The following is a 23793-nucleotide window of genomic DNA, read 5'->3' as shown; positions in this document are numbered from 1 at the left end:
TTAAAATAAATAATATAAAGTATTTTTTTTATATATATTCATTATTAATGAATACTCACAAAACTCGCCTCACGAGACGCCCATCGTTAGACATTTCTGTACATTAAATTAATCTTTGATCCTGACGCTGTGCGTACGCGCCTTGGACTCCATAGAGTTTAATCGTCACACAAGTTGTGCTTGCGAGCGAAACTGACGCGCGTTGCGGTGCCAAGTGATAAAAACTTATGTGGTGTTTCACAGACTGTGCACTTTGCTAGAATGTGTCCTTGCTAAGTGCTATCCTATGACAATATGTTTAAAGTGATCTTTCTGGCAGTGCTGGCGGCTGTTAGCTGCAAAGCGGAGTTCCAAGAGAGAGGTAAGTCTGCCTTCGATCTTTTTGGGTTCTTAAGCCTTAATGATTTACAGCCTCTTGCGATTACACTTAATACGAGTCATTTTTGTTTTATCATTAACAGCGTATATTATGACATTATCAGCAACAGATTACAAGGAAAAGTTTCTCAAGATAACACGCTGTTTGTGGATAATGCAATCCTTTCAAAGAAACAACGTTAATACTTTAACAAAATAACAAAGATAAATCCTAGATAAATTTAAGTGCGCGAAGAACATGCGCAGAACTAAATTACCAATTGTAACTTGAATTTAAGACAGTATATTTTGGAATGAAATATCCAATTAGCTAAGCGTAGAACAGAGATGAAAAAAAGACAGGAACTTGTAAAAGATTATATATTATCAGGTTAAAAGTAAATATTAACCAGATGAACTGCATATATATGTGTGTCATATATGCAGAAACTTTGTTCTCATTCGCTTTTAACGAAAACTACGGGTGGCGTGGCATCTGTAAAAACATTAATCTAAAGACCATAATTTTATTTGGAGCAATTCAACACAGCTCTCTGGACAGAATACAGTTAATTCTTTAAGGATGCGGAATAAGAAAACAAAATTATATGAAAATATAAAATCTCTAGTATACCTAGTCCAGTCATAAGTTATGTTACAAAGGAAAATGCATTTTTTTAATGAAGTAATTTAATATTATTCAAGTCTCGGCAAAAAAATATCTGTTCGAAATGGCTGCCATTGGCCTTTATACAAGCCTTTAATCTATTTGGCTACAGATTTGTTTCCAAAGGAAAATTCGCCACTGTCTTTGAGCAGGCAAATTGTTTAAGAGACTCAATAACGGCGTGTCGATTAAAACTGACCATAATTGGAAAACTAAAGGGTTGAGGTCTAGGCTAGATGAGGGCCAGTCTTCAGCTCCTATAAGTCCGTAACGTTGGCTTCAAGCCAGGCATGGGTAGTTCGTGCCTTGTGACCAGGTGCAGAATCCTGATGGGAAATCCACAGTATATTTTTATAAAGTGTATTGCTGAGAGGTTTCACAGCATGATTCAAGACTGCATCTTGATACATTATGACTGACTTCTTTTTCCAAAAAATTGATATTAATAAATGGATTTTCATTTGTAACAGAACTTATGGCCCGACTAGTTAATTATACCTCAATATCTGGAAACTCAAAAATATATAAATCAAAATAATAATGGAATAACATTGAAGTCTCATATACTTTCAAATTAAAGAATTCCGATTTCTTAAGAAATCATAGGTCTGTCTGATGCTAGACTCGTTTACTTGGACACTTGTTTTTCTCGATTTCTCTTCCGTTCGATGTCCAATTAAGTCAAGATTAAGCTCTTAACCTGTGTTTCATATTCAACGTATAATTGATGTCCCCGTTGTACTTTGAAATATTTATAATATTCTCAAACTTTAAAATATCCTAATAAAATGTTCTCTTATTATAAAATTAGTTATGATATATTATTTAAATGCGTAGCTATTATGGAAATAAAAGAAAATCTTTGATTCCCATAATGCATTATTTGGTTCTCTGGGACTTAGTATTTATATAGAATGGCAGTCTTTAAAGATACCACCAATCTGCCAGACTTTCATGTAGTGTAAAAAGTATTACGTATTTTCTACTTGTGAGTTACACTAAACATTTATAATAACAATTACGAATTGTGTAAAACTAACGCATGCTGTAATGATATACGAAAATAAATTTAGGATTACTTATTTGCGAATGCGGTTGACCAGAACGTGGTTTGTAGCCGAGTTGATTAGGTATAGGATTTACAAACCAAACTATACACTACCGCATTTACGATGTATCCAATTTATTTGGTTATATTTTATTGTTCTTAAATATAAAGCAATGAGCCCACGCCACATTCGAGTGAATATTTTTATTATCATACTTAAATTTCTCACTGTTTTCTTTGTCAATCATACATAGCTTTCTTCAAGCAGAACTATAAAATTAAGGTTTATAACTTAGAATCGAATCAGTTCAGAAAACAGTTAAAATTATACCTCAATATAAAGCCTTTTTAATTTCCGTATCCCTTAGTTCCATTTCAAATGTTTTTAGTAGTCTTGTTAGTATTTACTAATTGCTATATTTGTTGTAATATGTTAGTCGCCATGGACCCCTCTTGGGTGATGGTCTCTTCCAATCCTTTTCAGATTTCTCTATGTTTACCAATAGTCTTCCAGTATTATTTATCATACTATTTTTATCAAGTCATTAGCCTTCTTTTTGGCTTTAGTTTACTTTATTACAAATTCTTAGGTTCAAAAAGTCCATAAAAACGTTTGTCTGTAATATTATCTCATAACTTCCTCATACGCTTTCCACTTGTAAAAATTGTCCTGTACTTACTTACCCCACTTCCGCTATTACAATGAAACGGAAGCTAACACGAGTACCTATAGCCCGTAAAAAAGACACCCCTAATGAACATCCCTTGAGTACCGTTTGCTAGTTTTTGTGTTCCCAGCGTATCCCGTGGGTACAAACTACTTGCTTACCCCTATATGGTTGTGAAACAACTGACTCGATCTGATTTATTTTAAGTAAACACACTTAAAATAAATCAGATGAAGCATATCAGTAAAGTATCTAATTATCTACAAAAATTATCCCGAATGGTCCAGAAAACCTCAAAGTGATGGTGAATGTATCTGACATTAAAAGTAGTAAGGAGCGAAGCAACTGAACTAAGTAATACTAAGAATATTTATTTGTTTGATACGAATTGCGACACGGTCGGCCTTGAAAAAGTAATAGCCAAATAAATGTCGTTTAAAATTGAACAAAATATAGATTTACATCTGACAGCAATATTTGTAGGCACCATTGTATTTAAGTATATTTTACAGTTTTGATGTGAAGTACATTCGTTATAAATCACTACCTTCCCATTTCAGAACATCGAGCAAAAAGTTATTAAAAGAACGACATTTCGTAGTCAGCGTGTTTTTGCTGTTTGTACTTTACAATACCACTGCTTACAAAAACTTTAATATAATATGATCACGGTTTTGAACTGAATTGAACTCTTTCATAATAATGTTAAGGTCGGTTTTCTATTGCATATTTAAGGATTTATATCTTAAATGTGTTCCACACGCTGATGATTTCACTAGTTCACAATTACTAGGTACCAATGAGTTAAACGCGTCATCTTTATCAAAGTTAATTGTATAACGATTGAGAGATGTTAATTCTTACAACTATCAGTTGAAACCTATAAGCTAAATAAGCCATGGAATTTTATTCAGAATTTCTTACTATTTAAAGTAAAAGTGTTAACGGAACGAAACAATATATAAATATTTGAAGTTTATCTAAAATAATTAATAGAAGAAGACATCATCGTGGTTTAAAGTTTTAGTCTGTATGTATGTACGAAATAAGTTTGATTGAAATGTTTTTATGTATTCCAAACCGTTTTCGTTTGTACAATTAGCATATGAATATAAAAAATTAACCGCATTGCGAATTTATGCTATGGCGAACTACTTACCACTCATTAATACTAGTGTTCAAAATATTTAATCTTATATATCCGTACTTAATATGTTTTATCTCATATGCATGAAACCGTTTCCTGTTCATTCTTCAAAGGAATAGAAAAATCTAATAATCTTATTCAATAATTTAATCTGATTAAGCACGTATGACCATGCTCTAAATCTGAACATTCGGGCTACGAATATTTCTAACCGCTGTCAAAATAATGTTCTCAAGGTAATATCATAAGCCTAACCTACCTCTGCTTCCTTATTCCTCACGACTCAAGTAAATAAATAACATAATATAAGTAAACAAATATCCTTGTGCTAGACTCTATTAAGGCATATATTTAAAATCATCTGTGCTTATGTTTATAATTAAACTATTTCTAGCTGGACCGATTTTGATGAATTTTTCGTGTGTTCACAAAATTATATATCCGGCGATGACGGAGCATAAAGAAGTCGAACATAATTTTAACAGCGCCGGGACTTATGCAACATAAAACACAGTTCACAAGCATTGCCTTGAAAACTAAATATTTATGTCACAAAGCAATACATTGACAAAAAATATTTATTTAGTTCTATAGATTAGTGGTTAAACGAACGATTATAAACCCTTCAAGCCCTGGCAGAATTTTAATGCTCAATTAGCACAATAGTCGATGTGTCGATCAAGAGGCTGGCCATCTTATATCCTGTAAAGAAAACTGTTGACAAAATATATTCAGATCTGTAAGGCCATAGCTTATACAGGGATATGGCGGTTATAGTTTGTTTTCTTCTAAAGATCATCACTGAGCAATGAAGGTAATTCTGGAACTTTATTACGACTCAACAGCATCTTTATCATGTTTTACTATTGTATATTATCTAGTGGGTTAATGTTATATGATGATTTCAATCTGGTTACAACGACCTTGTGTTACCCGTGAACAAGAATTATAGTATTCTTAATTAATTAAGAGTACTTGTTGAACAACGCTCTTTGTATTTCTTTTAATTAGTTACCTACCTTTTGTATATCTTAACCGTGTTGTATACTGTCCAAATTATACACACATGATGTTATATTTAAGACTAAATAGTGTTTTATAATGTTTAGGTATAATTGCAATTAATAATAAAAAAATCTTATTCAGAAACACACACATACATGTATATCAAGGTTGAACGCTTAGTCGTATCAAAACATTATTAAAAAGGCAACTACAAATTATCATAAATGAGTGTAATATTGGTAATACTACAAACTTTTTCCTTATGATCAAAACTGCGGTCCTGTGGTAGATTAAATCCTGCTAACACTCGCATTCATCATTAAAACTTTTATGAAATCCTAGTTTTATTTTGAAAGCTGAAATTGTTAAGATCAAACTATACCCCGAACTATTAAACATTAACTCAACGATTTATTAAACAACACAACACATTATATCTTTAATTATTTTTAAACCCAGTGTAGATATTAAGCTAAATAGACAAATTGGAAGTATCACAGAGGCGCTCCTCAAAAATGATAATGATAGAAGAACACATTCCATCAAGCTTAGTCGACCCAAAGGAACATACGGTCGCGCACTGAACATGATCACATCAATTAAACTATTAAAGCGTACACACACATAGAAATATCCTTATTATTTTATTCCTAATAATATATTATTTATGAATAAAATATGCTATTAGCCATTAAGAGTACCCCTTACTACTTGCGTGTTACTTGGATAATATTGGATACATTTCTATGGCAATTTTATTCGTATAAGCAAGATAGCAGTTCATATGCTTGTGAGTACATGTATCCATTTTCTATAAATTGTTGGTTGTGGTTATTGTCTACCACTAACTAGGATAAAAGGTGCTGTAGAATTCTTATATCGGAGGCTTAAACACGCACAGCGAGAGTGAGTGACGAGTCTCTGCTCCTTCAGATTTTTTTGAAGAGGATAGAAATAGCGAAATACTTCAAAATCTGATAGCTAGAAATCTATGAAACGTAAAATTAGTTAAAAATTGAAAATTATTCTTTTATGTATAATGCGTATTTTGACTGTATTCGAACATGTTAACGTGTTCGGTAACAATGAATAAGAACCTATTTTTCTTTTTCTTGAATACAAAGGATTAGTGTTTGATGTTTATTAGTGAGTCTGTTCTTTTTGACATTTAATTTGTCGTACCAAATACACACACACAACACAAGTTATCTGAACCCTTGTAAAATTTGTTTATGATAACTATATAAAACTTTTTAAATAATTCACATTAACATCAACAAAGTCCATCCAGTTATAATATTTCATATCGTCAAAATAAAATTGTTATGTCTAAGATTACAGTCAATTTTATTAAACAATGTCTTATGATTAAACAAATGTATTATATAAGTATAGAGCTATTAGACGACAAATTACAGTCCCAGGATTGAGATGATATATCGTCATGACACGACGCGACGGGTTTGGTAAGCTCAGCACGATAACTGTGAATTAGTTAAAAAAATATATTGTAAGCATTAAGGGTAAGCAGTAAGTACTAAGGAATCAACTTTAGGAGCTAACTTTTCTAACCTACTCAGTACTTTTATAGCACTTGAAAAGTTATTATATGAATTATTGTATCTAAATTCTTGGAGCATTTTACGGACAAACACATTTGTCGAGTCTGTTTTGTTGTCATTTTATTAAGAGATATAAATTTCAGGTGATAAATGCGACGATATTGGCGAGACAATGTATTTTACTGTAAGGAATTTTTTTTTTTGGAATTTACCACAATGTGCCACATAGTTATTTTAACTATATATTCAATAAAGTAACAGATTGGTTATAAGCAATTATGTAATTATACCTTTAAGTCCGGTTAACAATAAATAGATACAACTATGCTAATTGCGTGAGATATCATAAATAACGTTCGTAGATTAGTATTTTCTGTTTTAATAGCCTAGAAATTATCTAAGAGTACGTAGTTATAAACAGTATTTAACATTATCTGTTTTTAATCTTCAGAACGATTCGAATAGATGATATATATGTAGTTTCATAATTTCTTAATCTGGACTTCCATCGCTTTATATAAATTAAATCAAACTGAATTTAATGTAACAGTGAAAGGCCCTTTATTAAAAGAATTTATACATAGGGAAGTGTCGCTTTTCACAGTTCAGGTCATTTGGTTTAGTAGTTTCCTTGATCAAGTTCACCTTTGGCCGGATTTAAAGTACTGTGCTTGTTCAATGAGGCACAAGACGGCTTGGAGAATGTTCAATGCTTAACGGTATCATCTTACGAGGTAAACTTACAAGTATCCACTTCGTGGAAACTGTGTCATGTATTCTCAGTTATCTTAAGTTCTTATGATTTACATAACACCCTTGATATTTTTACTAACTGTTTTTATCGTAATATAATAGAAATATTTGTACTAAATTTTAAATATAAGTTTAGTTGTGCATTGATAGGTTTAATACAACAATTCATTTCAATATGATGTCATGTAACCTCTTTACTCTTAATAAGACTCAAAGAAAAGATCGTAACGTTTTTATATAAATGTTTTTTATTTAAATAATATTTTTTTTTTAATTCTGACACTTGTGGATAGTTAGATAAACAACAGGGTAAGTTTTAGCTATTATACCAAGGGAATGTAGTGTACATTAAGTTGTAAATTGCACGAGCAAAATGAAACATCTGGTATTTACAAATCTATCTTGTTCAAGAAAAATTTGGATCATGATTTTTGAGCTTTGTTTGGTTTATCTTAATTGAACGCTATATGTGTAAACGATAATAAAATTCAAATGAAACTGATAAAGTCTTTTTTCTAACTTAGTTCACAAATGAACTTTGCTTAATTTGAAATCAATATCATTAACTAGCATTTAATACAAAGAAAGATAGACTCCAGTATGTCAAATCCATTACGTTTTTGACATACGGAAAGACTCAGAGCTAGATGTCGACTCTGAATCTGAGGACGTTTTGAGTATCCTCCATGCGTGGTGTCATGAAAATATCCTCAACATTTACGTGGCAGAAGAATTTGATACTATACTACGCACGGTAGTAGCTTTAAAACAATTGTACATGATAATGCATCGCCTTCTTTATATGCTAAAATATAAATAGTCAGCCGAGTGATGTGTTGTAACAACAAGATATCATCGCATTCATTAATCATAATGATAGAGAATTAGTTGACTCAGCGCACGCGCACCTAAAGAATTAGGAGATATCATTCGAAGACGTCCGAAGAACAACGAGGTCTCCCAAAGGCGATTAAAAAGGGAGATCGACAGCCCGTGACGCACTCAACGCAACCAAGTGTGACGTCCCTCAAGGCTCAAACCCATGATATCGCATTAATATCTGCCATATTCATACTAATCACATGGCGACTGAATGTTTTTGTTACGCAACTAACGATGTTTTTAAACTTTTTGTCAACAATTTTATGAATTTCTTCTCGGAGAGGATATCTCTTGTATGAATCGGTGACATCTATTGGTTTGATAAAATTAAGAAATTTAAAATAAAATTCATTCTTGTTTAAAAAAATGTTTCGAGTTACAAGGCTGATCATCTTCTTTGATTTAGAATAATAACATCGGCGCATAAGGCTGAATACAATGAATTAATAAACTGCATAAAAAAACTGTTGTACTGAGTTTGTGTCTTTGAAATTTTAATGAGGTCAAAATTAATTATAAGGCAACGATAACACTAAGGTCGTCACGTAATCTGCAATTTTTACAAGCAGAAAGGAAGGTTTATTCTTTCCTTAGTTTACCTTTAAAATGTAAACATTCAAGAAAGTTATTATAAGTGATATTGTTTGGACTAATATAACATTGTAACAGTGCACTATAAACACTAATGTGATTGGCGCTTACCGAAAGTTTTTAAACAATTATTGTATTGGCGAATCTATGGAATTCGAAAATAGAATTCCGTTTCACTTTCTTCTTTTGGTATCACAAAGTGGTTACAATAATTATATCTAGTCAGTCCTTTATCGCTATGCCATATGTATAGAGACACTCCTAATAGCCTCAAATAACAAGTAACTAGTGCAAACAAAATAATGTAATAAACATGTGAAGTCATTAGAATAATTACAATCTCCCAGAGCGTAAACAGTAAACACTCCTAGCCCGCGTGTGAGATTATCATTTATTCATTAAAACATATGCAGTTTTAACAGCAGTCGTAGACTTGAATATAATAAGACGTTATGTCATGAATTAAAAATGTATAGAAAACAAAAAAAAAGTTTGAACAAAAATGCGTAGAATTCTTGATAACATGTCTCAGAACTATAGATTATTTGACTTAAATTTATATTTAATGTTTACGGTTAGTTCATGAAAAATCTGAAGAAATTATATAAGTGCACGTTGACTCTGGACTCCAAAAGAAATTTATCTTTATGTCCTAATCTTCACGACAAACACGTAATGCATTTTACATATAAACTCTGCTCTTATAATGGTGAACCCGCAACTATTCACTATGTATAAGAAATATCTTCTAAAAAGCCTTTGGTTGATAATATACACAGTTTTGTTGAATAGCGGTTGTGGTATCGATATCGTCTTGGTCAGTGAACCATACACTGTCTTTACACAACTAGTTCAAACGTAAATTATACCTATATTATAGGTAGAACATTTCGCCTGGGGTTAAATAAGCTTTGAGTTTTGAGCTACTGATAATTAAAACAAAACAACACTTACCTTAACCAAATCAAACTGAACAATGTAAAACATCGAGTTTTTCGTCGAAAATAATAAAATTTAATAGTTAGTCCGTGAGGCCATCTCGCTGTGAGGCACGCAACCGTGACAATACATGGGGCCACGTTGCGTCTGCGCATATAAAACTGAAAATTCAAATGCGGACTTTTTAACAACGCTCATAATACCTACACTATTTGAAAGATAAAATATCGCAGTATCGGTCATAATAATCAAAATGACCGTTATATATTGTATAAATATTTATCTGATATTGGTTTAAAAACCCTAAAATTTAATTTTAACTAACGTTATCAGACTTATGTACAGCCCATAGTAAGCCCACGGTGATGTGTTAAACAAATAACAAATAAATATTACAACTGTATCCAGTCCTTAATGGGTCTGAATAGACAGCTGTTATATGTTAAAGTAGCGATAGTTTAGTAGTCTGGCTCTAGGAGTTCTTCTTCCTTTAAAGAATATTCAGTGTAGTCATAGAATATGTCAAAATTACTCCTACGGCGAGGGAATACATAGTGAGAAACACTAAAGACTTAATAATTTTGTAACGACATAAATATAAAATGTGCAAACATTTCGCTAAGGCCTTAAACGCTGTAACGCTACTAGATTACGCTCTTAATGTGTTATATTATGAATGATTTTTAAACATAAATTAAAAGTCAGTTGAAGATAAGTATCGCGTGCGTTTGTGAATCACAAGACTTGCGTGCAAAGACGAAACTTTTGAAGGAGATAGAAGCAAGTATTTAAGAGTTATGAACAGGAACATAAATGCTTCATACACAAGGCCTACATAACACAGAAATATTTATGTCAAAAATATAGAAAATTGTGTATTCAAGCACCAGGCGCTCCAATGATACGTTCAATAGACTGAAAACCGAAAGCAATGATGTCAGTTAAAAAAGCCCGTTAAATAAAGAAGCAGATGGTGTACCACGATTATATAGAGGTACTTTGTCTCAATTAAAGAACGTGACAGGTTGACTCCGGAGTGACTTCAATTGATAGAGTTGATGATTCAAACATTGACACATTTATTATTGGTATTTGCGTTTTAGCATTCAAGAAATATCCAGCGGAAGTCACTTGTTCGTTCAGCTTCTTCTAACAGTAACATTTTTCTCTGCTACAATACGTAAAAACGTTAAGTGTTGCTGGCAAAAAGCTCATTTCTTATCTTATATATACACTATAAGTGTTTTGAAATATATTAAACTCTTTCTAAAAGTTATACAATTAATTATATCCATTCATTAATCGAAAATAACGGTTATCGACAGGAAATTTCAAATGTAAATACGTAATTTACTTTTCAATGAAGTCATTATCATTTTATTTAAATTAAAACTCGTTTTTGCTATCAGTGTTCACAGTAGTAAGTAGTTACTTGTATATTTTAAGTAGAGTCCAAAGAAAACAACATATTTTCATCATAAAAATATGAGTACAATATTCAATATGCCGCCATGTGTGGCATGACGTGCGCTTGCTTACAATTTTTAATCGAATTCTATCCAAAATGTTAGAAGGAGAAATGTGTTAATATTTGCTATTTTTCCTACTATTGCGTGTGACCTATTGAATCGTGTCTAGGTAGCAGGATGAAGTACGAAACCGCATATTTGCATTAACTATTTGACACCAGTATGAATATATTAATGTGCAAAACTCATTATTATAATTAAAAACGCAATTTACAATGCAATGTCAAATTAATAACGCACATGTTGCTATTTCATCTTTAAAGCGTTGACATCGAATTTAATATTTATCATCATATTTAAAAAAATACGATTACAATTTTCAGAGTGCAATAACTATAATGTAATTTAAACATTAAATAATAGTATAATTGTTTTATGTGTAACAACATTGAAAACGGTTCGTTCGGCCAGCAGCTGCATAAGGTCAATTGGTGCTGACCCTAATATTGTAACCTGAATTATTTAAAAGACAACATCGCCCTCGTGATCGTCGTACCGAAAGGAACTCTCTTAATAAGTTGTGTAGCACTTAGGAGAGCTTCGTCTTGAGTCTTAAGTTTGTTAACATTGTTCGAAAAGTAGTGTTTTCTTTCCCATCAACTTGAAATTAAGACCCGCCCAGATTAACAGATGTCAGTTATTAAGTTTTGAAACATATGCGGGTTACCACGTGTTTGTGACTTTTTCTAAACGAGCATTGAACGCGTTGAGATCTCTTGAAAATTTTACTTTTTTTAATATCCGACTTGTGGGAAACTTGTGGTTTGAATATTTTTGTCAATAGTTTTTGTCGGCGGAAGAATGTTCACTTTATTCAAAGGAACATAGCTCTTCAAATATCAGATTGTTTGGCACTTTAGTGCGAGTTTATTGACTCTCTATTTATCAAAAAGTAATCATGTATATAATTATTTTTTGTTATATTCCATTCACAAAAATGTATAATCAAAAACAGGTTAATGCAGAATAGTTTAACGGCACTGGTTCGATGCCCGAACCGCGCCCATTAAATCGTCGCAACATAAGAAATAATTATTTCATACTATGTGACTCGAAAATATGACTTGAATGAAACTAATATGTTATGATGAACTTTACGAATTAATTGTGTTTAACAAAGTTAGATTGTGCTTTGTTACGAATTGTACTGTTTTGTCTTTACATAAATAAATAAAGAATAACTATAAAAGGAAATAGCAAACCATAGCAAGCAATAATTTTGTAGGTTCTGTAAGCATAAAAAGAAGACTTATTTGAAGGCTAATTATTAACCAAATCGAGCTATCGATGCAATGAAATAATTCTAATGACATTCCATTGTTTTTCTGTCGTTATTACATGTGTATGTTACATTACCGGGGTCTTCATTTTATCATATATAGTTTAAATTAATATGATAAAAATTAGAACGATTCTCCGAATTTTTGTTTTTATTAAAATTTTGTGACGTGTATCGAGACGAACATGTGCGCGCTAGTTGGCGCGCTGGGTTCCCATTGCCAGTATGGCGCGCCGTGGGAAACAAACCCGCCATCTTGGATCCACTACCATTTTCAGCGGCGCTCAGCGGTTTTTGCTCCGTAAAAGCATATTAATATTATCAGAGGATTCTACAGCACTCCTTTTTATTTCACGGTTCTAAAAATATAATTAAAATATTTCGTTTGAGTTTTAAGGCTTATCAAGGGTTTGACGATGCATTATTACAACAATTTTGCAAAATCATTTATAAAAATAACCTAAGCACACCAATAATCATATATAACAACTGGATAAAAGCCATATGAATTAACGACCAATTTATGGAATAAGATTTTTTCCCTTTTCAATAGATCTATGAAATAATTAAAATCTTTACTAGGTTAATTCTTCCGGGATCTTGCCTCGTTCGTCAATGTCAAGTCTAAAGCCTGGTTTTTAAAAACGATTTTATTCTCAACTTGAAAATTAAATATACAATATTGTATTCGTGATTCTATGAACTATATACATGCGCTTATTTTAATATCATACAATGGAATTACGATAACTCGAATGTTAAGGCAACATAAAACAAATTCGAGTTAACGAGTTTTTGACTGAACAAGATCTTCGAGATACATATGATTCAACTGCTGAAATTTTGATTTACACAGGCGCGGTTTCTAAATGTTTTTCGAGTTGTAGAGTCGAATTTGAATAACAATTCAACTTAAGTTTTGTAGTGTATATTTTTTTTATGTATTCATGCATTGCACGTGTACAAGACAAAAACAATATATTAGGAGCCCCGAACCCGAAAATTCATTATGGAATTTGTCGCTATTATTTCGGGGAATTCCAAGTAAGATGTCATTATATATTACTGCTGCAACTTACGGAGTCTCCTTTTTGAAATTCGAGTTAGTAGTTATGGAGTATCAATATTTCTTAGGGAAATAACGTTTTGTTCAAGTTACAAAAACTAAATAATTCGAGATACTGCGTATTTAGGGGTTCAGCAGAAGGGAATGTAAAATTTTTCTACTTACTGAGGATTTCTACTTAACGAGTTATTGAGATTCCACTGTATATGTGTCATTGGAATGACGATAGAACTTAATAGCAGACAGGTGTAAATATACTTGTTTAGTAGCAATGGTAATAAGTTTAGCGGGACTCTGAATGTGAGAGAATGTTGTTTAGTTTCTTATACAACTCCATTCATAGAAGGTATTTTGGGTTTCTATATTATTTTTCGTATTCATTTTTGATATTTGTTTTAGCAGAAATATCGTATTAATTTATGACTTACATTGACTCAATTTATAATCCTCATATGACAATATAATATCGATAAATTCCGTAACTCGGTAATTTCAAATTTAATTATAATGAATATCAAAAAATTCTAGTGAGCTTTGCCGTATTTGGTTGTTTAACATTTAGTTTTACAATTGTATCTATAAGCTACCGTAACTCTAAATGCCTGACGCAAACAAGTAGTCTTGTACCTATGGTGGTGTAAGTATTACAAAAAAGAAATCGTATGAAATGCTGTGTTATAATTACAGCATTTAATAATCCGATCAAATCAGCACAAATCAGATTAAATGACGCTTAATTAAACCTTTATTCGTCTTATTTCCTCTGACACCGAAACCTACATCCATTTAAATAGCGGAAGAAACAATCTTATCGATTTAAATATATAAGTACAGAGCTTTAGAAATGAATTGAGTGCAACAGTGCACTTTCATTCACATCCTACGGAAGACATCTTGAATAGGAGGCAACGCACTGTAATCTTGTGAGACTCAGTATGCGCACGCAATTCGATCTAAGTATTAAACTGTGCTTATATCACTTACTGGACTAAAAAGGAAGTTCATTATGCCAGAGATTCTTTCAATTCTTGGACCATCGAAGGTCCTACTTTATTGATACAAAAGTTGTTGTTCACGTATATAATTACTGTTATATTTCTTCATAGTCCTGTAAATCCCGGTTCAATAAAACACCCGGTAAAATTAAAATCCATTGACGTACAGCCGGTATTCGTCCTTAGGATTATTGTAATCCAATTACCAAGAAAATTGCTTAATTAGACACCGACAACCGAACAACTGTCATAGACCAGATACAGCTTTTGCCAATTTCTGGATTAGTTTTTGAGGTACAACGCATTATTAAGAGATATCCTGATTTTTTAAACCTCTATAAACATCCGGTCCAGATGCTGGAATCAACATCCCGTGTAGAAGAGTTCGTCGCTTATTATTATTCAAATTAACTATACAGAAAACATATTCGCAATACGTGAACGGTCACTGACCACTCGCCGGTATAATTCGATATATTTTATCATGTACATTTATTTCTTAATTGAAATTCCGATTGAGGGTTAATTTTTCGTAACCCGTTTTTAATATCGCTATTAAAACCTGTACGTAAACGTTGTATAACGGTAAAGCTGATTTTGTACACATTAACGAGTTTCTAATTTTATGATAATTTGCCGATACTCGGCAGAAAACATTATTGTAAATTATGAATAAATGTCACTGAAACATTTTAAAACTCGCTCGGAATGCAAGAAATTATTTTCGACTGAATAATTAAGACACTGTCTCTTTGATTGTGAACATTAACTTGCAACTTGCTTCGTTCAAACATCTCTAGTCTACTTATTTAATATATTATATTTATAGGATTTATTACGTTTGACTTAACCCAAGCAGTCGGATCATTATACTGTATATTATACTCTCTACAACTCCTGCATAATTCTATATATGAAGAATGAAGTATGCACTAATCAGTATGCACAGAGCCTCCCTGTCTCAACAGAGCACCACCAGATAGCATTCAAAACTAGTTAAGGCAAGCGAAATACTTCACTCTAACTGGAATCACGTACCATTGCTCGTATTGGTCAGATCATAAGGCCACTTGCTTTCCAGAATGGTATTTAGATAGAACTTTATTCCATTGAAATAAGAAACCGAATACGTTTATAGCGAATGTAAATTTTATGGCTAAACACGATCGTCTCTGAAACGGGTATGTAATTCAACTCACGTTCGTAATCGCTTGTATGGATCGCTTATAGAATGCTACAACATAGGGTTAAAGTCCCAATACGGCTTGCATATAGATTATTTACCTATTTTAAGATCATCACCTTATTTGTCACCATCTCATAAAGTTTGCTCCGACATTCTTTTAGCGTCAACTAAATCCCCTTACAAATAGGACATTGCGTATGTCAACAACATACAAATATACATTAGCAAGACCTCTATTATGTGTGGAAATATTATCTCTAGTTATACTTGCAGCAAAGGACCTACCTGTTATCGTATTCAGTTTGGCATGTTTGACTGTATATTTGCAGAAAGGAGTTCAATAATGTGACTTCGTATCTAAAGATAGGATAGATCTTGTTATGTATATTTAAATACATAATTTAATTTTAATTAATAATAAAATGAAATCCGTTTTTTTTACTAAATTTGTAGCAATCGAGAAGACTAATTATAAGATACAGATAAGGATGATAATCCAAATACAAATTATTTAGGAAAAGGCGTTAAGTCAGATTCAAATATGTTTAGTTTACGAGTCTAGTGTACTGGTAGAGACCCAGTCCAAGACGTTTGGGCGATCGAGTAATTGCGTTTACATATGATTTTGTATTTACATATATTAGGCTCCAAGCAATTAATCAAATAATTTCTAATTAATGTTAATAATCTTAAACAATTTAACACAACATAACATGACACTTTATATTACTAGTAATACATCGAACAATGGTAAACAAGCATCAACACGATACTGAAACGCGACACTGAAATCGTATACACGCAGTACGTTACTAAGAAACAATAATTATTTGATTGTATACGCAACAGCGATTCACCTAACGATTTTCTCGTTAAAATAAGTATAGTTAGTTAACCAAGGGCAGATCCACTACAAAACTTATAATCTTAGACAATTTACAATCTTTAAGGTCATGCATGGAGCCCTTGTTGTGCACCCAATATTAGCAGATCTACTAAAATAGACAATATATTAGGGGTCTTACACCACCTCCAGAAGCACAAGGCCCCTTAGATAACGCATACAGCGTATCAGTGCATCCTTAAAAATTCATTTAGTTCGCCTTCGAAAACAATATACAAAATACATTAATCCGCTAAACGACTCAGGCGCCGTAATACGATATAATTCCTGTGATGGAATTACAATTGACAAGCCGTTATCAAACGGATCGTCTTAGTTCTCAAGCTCTCACTTTGTTTTTCATCGGTTTTCAATACGATTGTTTATATGCCTTTAAACAGTTGCAATGTACTACGTGTTTACACATTACAATGAGAGGGCATTAGCACTCACAGATTAATTTAAAATCAAATACAAATCTTTTGAAAATATATGTATAAAAATTGACAACAAAATAGTGATCAAGCAGTTATGACATAAATATAAGTTACAACCGGCTAGTATCTAACTGACGTAGGTATAAGGTTCTAAAGTTAAAATTTCCATAAGTTTTATACTCAAAAGAAATTCGAACTTTCATTAAAACAATATCATTTAGGCAATGTTAAGGCGTGAAGTGTGAATTTAACGGGTCGCAAGTCTAAAATTCGGTAACAAAGACGTGTCGAACTATTGCGTAAAGACCGGCTTGTGTCAGTGAAAGTGTACCTATTGCTTATTTACTCTGTCTCAAACAGCCTTAAACAAAATATAATCAAATAAAATTCCTTGAATCAATCATCATATCTTTACCGAAATGCGTTTATACGCGGATATCAAATACAGAATTTTGTTTCGTATTTTGTATTTGCCGATATACGCTTGTAAATTAACATGATATTTTTGTAAACGAATGAATCATTCATCTTTCAAGAAATAGATGAGGCTTAATTATTATTATTGTAAACAACTAAACATGCGTTACTGAAGCTTTGAAACTAAATTCCTAATCATCTTGAAATCGTTCCAAACCATGTAAAAGAAAACTATGAATCGATTTACCGCAAAAATGTTAATCTAAGGATGTGTACATTTTATCGGAGACCTACATAAAATTCCTAACAGTTTATTACTACACGAGATTATCTGCCAACTAGTTTTCTAGGGTCGAGGCTCGAGGTCTGCCAAGTAGGGTGATACCGTTCTTGCTTTCAGTTTTTGCCCAGGATAACGGTTAAAGAGTTTCATGTACCGTATGTAATTGCAATATTCAAGCACCGTTCTGATATCTATAAAAATATATTAACGCCATTTCGCATATGAAACTTTCTAATAATTATAATTTAAGTAAATGCCGCTTATATGTCTACTAATTGGCCATATACATTTATATATAGGTAATATGCGTTAATGTTGGCAGTGTTGGCCTAGTGGCTTCAACGTGCGACTTTAATCCCTGAGGTCGTAAGTTCGATCCCCGGCTGTGCGCCAATGGATTTTCTTTCTATGTGCTCATTTAACACTCGTTGGAACGGCGAAGGAAAACACCGTGAGGAAACCGGCTTGCCGTAGACCCAAAAAGTCGACGGCGTGCGTCAGGCACAGAAGGCTGATCACCTACTTGCCTATTCGATTAACAAATGATCATGAAACAGATACAGAAATCTGAGGTTCTGACGTTAATAAAAAGTTTCTTTCATTACATTCTACATATAGAATTTCAATATAATTTTATGTTTTCTCAATATATTGGTATCAAAAGTTTTACATATGTGTTATATTCTTTCAATCAACAATTGTACAAATGGCATGTCATAATAATGCTATCGTAGTAGACGTGACCTATGATATTTATTCTCCGCAAGTAAGAATGGACGATGTTCTTTGTTCTCATAGTTCACAGTCATTTTCCTTATAATATTATTGAAAATATCATTATTGTTTGTTTATAGAGATTATTGATGGCAAATATTTATGAATCAATAAAGCTTTTAACAAATTATTTAAATTATTTGTTGTCGGTGTAATAATAATGATTGGAACGTCATTATCGTTTGAAGGATCGTCCAAACTCCAAGTGTAATATTCAATCGCACATCACACATAGTCGGACGTATCTGTTAAAACAATCTCCATTCAGAATCAAAATAAACGTGCTAAGATCGATACATAACCAGATACAGTGAAGGGTATTCATATGCCAAACGCGTTTGGTAAAATAGAGGCCAAACGACTTCCAATGTGATACGATTTTCAAAACATACGCTCATTGTTACAATCGAATTACAATGTTCAAATATGTCAACATCCACAATACATTCATAAGTGTCGTTTTGTTGGAGTTCAGGAGGTAAAATTACTCTTGTTTCATTCATTTCAGATGTAAACAACCTTCGAAATTCGAACTTTATGCGTTTTTTATTGTAGAGAAGAACTTCGTTGTTTGTGATTGTCTCTTAACAATATTTTTATTCTTATCACTGTCGCACCACTTTAAAAACGCGACTAAGCATTCTTGAACTAAGTGATGCTCAGGCTACGTTTATAAACAGGACTAGGTATATGTAAGGACCTTGTAGTCGAGGAAGATCGTATTAGAAAAACATAATATGAGAGACCAGTCTAAAACGACGTTAGTATAATTATAAAATATGTATATTGAATGCAGCTGATATATATATTTTCTTTATACAACAAAACGTACCAACTATAATTATATGACAATGAATACTCAAGAAATAATTTTATAAAGGTATGTTATACATTTTAAAATGTTACACACAATTGAGAAATATCTCTATCCCGCTCACTCATCGCGATCAGACATAAGCCTCGTTCTTCAACCGTTACAAATGAAAGAATGCATGTAAAAAATCAACGGTCTCCGAACTTTTTGTGTAGCTCCGACTTACTTGCTAGTTAGGTAGGTAACAATCTTGAGAAATTATATCAGTTTATAGAAAAATAATATAATTTGCATAAACTTTCAAAAAATATACCTTTACATGGATTATTAGGACAATATTTTAAACCATACATATTTTATATTTTTTTAAAGATTGGTTCTATATTAATTAAATCTTATATACATTGAAGATTACATGGTAAATAACACGATTGACCAAAGTCCGAGACAAAGAACAGAAACAAAGAAAAGTAATTTGTAATCGTGTGTCTATTTTACAACTGTTATATGGCGCTGTTTATGAAGAAACTAACAAAATATATACATACATTTCTTATTAATACTATCTTTATTTGTTATATGATATGTGTGTCGTTGTTTGTGTGACCAAACTAAAAAGCCAATCCAAATTATAAAGTAAAACATTAATGTTTAGTTTTAAGGCTTGTTATGGCAACATGCAAAGTAGGAAGTAATGTTATTAAAGAAGTAGTAATTATATTAGTCTTAATAGTATTTGTCAATGGTTATGGTTTGGCCTCCTAAATGTGAAATAATATTTGATCGTATCTTAAAGAAAAATGATTTAAAATTGGACGTTTCCCAGAAAAGGTGATCATATTGTGCCTGACAAACTTGATGTTAGGAAAAACAAAGTTCGCTCCACACGTACAATACACCTTGTATTGTATATAGATTCTCAAAAATATTGATGCAATTATAGACGCGATACCGTTTTAATTAAGTTCAATAGATATAAATTTCCACATTTTAAATTCTCCAAAACAAAGGCATTCATGACAAACAACAAACATCCGTTCCATGGAATGTTTAACCATCAATGAATAATTGTATTTAGTGCATTACTTGCGGAATTGAAAATAACACGTATTTATACACGCGATTATGTTATTTGAATACGATGATTCAAGTGTTTATCTCTCTATTACAAAGTATACTGAAAAACATTGGAAACTAAGAATTATGTAAATAATAAGGAAAAAATAATCCAAATTAGATATAAATACTTACGTTACTTAGTTGACAAATATTCTTAACCAGTTGACATGCGTACTTAACATTTAAATTGTGATTGTTTATGTACCTCAAACCTTATAAATCAGCTGTAAATGTGTTCATACAGTATAATATACAATATATAAAACATAAATTTCTGAAAGCATCTATAAATATATATGACAATAAAGTGACAAATTATTATTTCTAAAAGTTATAATTTCAAAATTCAATGGTCGTTATTAGTATTTTTATTTACTTATAATATATGTTTTCTACTATTTAAACCTTCCCTGAACTTTCACAAATACTTCCGGATAATAATTAGACTAATCGGTCCAGCCACTCTCGAGTTTAGCGAAACATACGAAGTTACGAACAGCAATTCCTTTTTAAAAACTGTCAGTAGCCTGAGTTTATCAAACATTATTTCTAACTGAAGGCTACGTTTTTAATACTGTGAACTAGACTTCGACTATTTAGTCGAAGTCGAAGTAGTTCGTGTATTTACACGAGTAATGTAAAATAAAATAAACTGATATGCTTATTATAGTAACACTTAGATCATACTTTAGTGACTTACTGCATCACTAAGAAACGTAATTAAAAGTAGACTTCATGTTTTATAGGCAAGTAGGTAATCAAGATACCATGGTTAATACATGTATACTTTAGACGGACATGCTTGTTTCCTCACATTTCTTTCCATCAAGGGTTCGGACTACGACCTGTGACTTGGAGTCGCAAAAAGTTAACACTGCCAGTATATGACGATTATCAACACATATTACGGGGAGAAAAGAGTCTGACATAAATGATAAAAAGTTCAAGGTCAAAAAAAGTGAAATTGCTATATTTGACCCGCAATCAGCCCACGTGGCAAGGTGCACAAGTAACCCACGCCTCCTACGCATTTGTAACATCGTAGTAAAATCAGTAAGGTGTATCTCCGTATTTGGAAAATGGCGACATGATTTGCGTATCAGTTACGTTCTGGTAATCATTGAATGGCTGAGACTTAGGGCGTTCTTATCCCAGTACTGAGCAATCGGTGCCCATCTCATAGAATATAATTAATTTTTATTTTCATCCCGGAGATATTTCCAATTCAGGTTGGAAAAATAATGGTGATCATACAGCAAAGTTCACAGTTACACATATTTAATAAAACATTTTATTTTTTCAGGTAAGGCAACACATACAGCAAAGGTAACTTTTGACCTCAACGTTTACCCTTTTTTCTAAAGCTTTAATAAACTAAAATACTTGTAGTATTGAGACAACATTCTTTAGTAATAATAATAATCGTATTTGAAAAATATAAACATTAGTTAATAATTCAAAAACTCATTTTTAATAATGAAAGATGAATCCCCAAAAGGATTTTGGGTCATTCTATCCTCACCAGATGCTGTGCTTATTGAAATGAAATTAAAAAGTTCGATGCAAAAAATCTGCTTAACACATGTTGCTTTACAAGGATATCCGAACTTTTTCTTTATATTTTTTACTACTAGAAGCTTCCAATTGCCTGACACTTCTGCATTTTTCCTGCTCTACACGGCTGACAACTGCATACCTTAAAGAAATGTATATTTGATAACGAACTTTTTGATAGGTATTCGTATGAGATAGCTAGCGGAGAGACTGTTTATTCAAAGATTTCTTGCATAGTGTATCTTGTAAGCATGACTGCGTTTTATAAGTTTTTTTTAAATAATATAGTGGCGCTACAACCTTTTAGTCAACCTTTTATTAAATAAGCAAGGAGGCGCCTTCTGTGCTTGACACATGCTAGGTGTCTAGGGCTTGCCGGTTACCTCTTGCTGCATTGCCGGGGATCGAACCTACGACCTCAGGGATAAAAACCGAGAAGTAGAAGCAAACCTCAAATCGATCTGTGATATTTAAAACAAATAGCTGATAGTTTATATCAAATTGTTCCAAATATATATAAATTACTGATACATGTCATCACATGTCCATTAATTCTTTGGCTCAAAACGGGATAAGTAGTCAATGAAAAAAACTACTTTTTTAAAGTTATTCATTTAGTGGCTTAAAAGTTACGAATCACATAATATAGGTACCCAAAATGTTTAGTTAAGTTTATATTTATCAGAAGAACAAATTTATTTTAATACAGACGATTTCTTTATATTCTGCTGCTCAAAAATTCGTATATAGTATATAGTACTATGCGAAACCTAAATTCTTCTACTTATTTATCTATGCATTGGTTTATTCCCCATAACAAACTACACATTGTGGTTGAGCTTAATTTTCCATCTCCACGTAAACCGCCTGCTTTTAAAACAGGTTTGGTGCAAAAAGCTTTTCATATAATCCTTATGTTAGCATACTAAGCCTGTTCATTCATGTGCATATCAGTATTAATGTAAAACCGGATTCGGCCGACGACTACGAAGTCACGCAACATGGAAGATGAGGCTATTAGGACCAATATTGTTGGATCTTTTGAAATATCATTTCATACACTGGACATAAAATGGGTATAATTGGTCCTTGTAATACCATTTTATTCTAAAATGTATAAACAGGAAAGATATGTTAAAACTATCGGCTGTCAAAACCTCATTTCAACATTACCTCGTCCAGCCATAAGTTCTATTACAAATGAAAATTCATTTTTTATTGAAGTAATGTATTTTATTAAAATCTATATCTAAACATTTATTAAAGTGTCAGCAAAAGGCCACCTTTGGCTTTTAAACTGTTTGACCACGAATCTATGCATTTACACACTGTTTCCAAGGGATATTTCGCCACTGCATGCTAAAAAGATTTTTTAAGAGACTAAATGTCACCGTGTCGTTTAGAGCAGGCAATGTCCTCTAAAACTGAGAATAATTGGAATTCTAAAGGCTTGAGGTCTGGGCTGGATTAGGGCCAGTTTTCGGCTCTTATAAAGTCCGGAAAGTTGGTTTCAAGCCTGGCTGGGATAGTTCGAGCCTTGTGAACAGGTGCCGAAACCTGCTGGAAAGTCCACGGTATATTTTTAAAAAGTGTATTGCTGAGGGGTTTCACAACATGATCCAAGACTGTAACTTGATACACATTGACTGAAATATTCACTCCTTTTTACAAAAATTTAGTTTTGTGACTCCTTGATAAGACACGCCCCACCAAACCATCATTGACGTAGAATAATGACCACGTTGTACCTTTCCGACCACTTGAGCTGCTTCTTTAGAACTGTGAGCGTACACTTTATCATTTTGCTTATTGTAGTATTGTCGTGAATTTCAATCGTG

General features: G+C 32.2%; 1 protein-coding gene across 1 annotated transcript in view; it reads left to right on the top strand.

Moving 5' to 3' along the window:
* The first annotated feature begins 186 nt into the window (after positions 1 to 186).
* The window catches only part of LOC123718398 (epidermal growth factor receptor), a 62197-nt gene continuing 38590 nt past the window's right edge, over positions 187 to 23793 (top strand). Inside the window, exon 1 of the mRNA XM_045674817.1 lies at positions 187 to 361. Coding sequence (XP_045530773.1) covers positions 295 to 361 — 67 coding nt within the window. The 5' untranslated portion in view covers positions 187 to 294. The remainder of the gene's footprint in view (positions 362 to 23793) is intronic.

The sequence above is a fragment of the Pieris brassicae genome, chromosome Z (genome assembly GCF_905147105.1).
Source record: "Pieris brassicae chromosome Z, ilPieBrab1.1, whole genome shotgun sequence".
Classification (NCBI taxonomy): domain Eukaryota; kingdom Metazoa; phylum Arthropoda; class Insecta; order Lepidoptera; family Pieridae; genus Pieris; species Pieris brassicae.
Note: the sequence above shows the minus strand (reverse complement) of the source record. Positions and strands in the feature narration are given on the sequence as shown.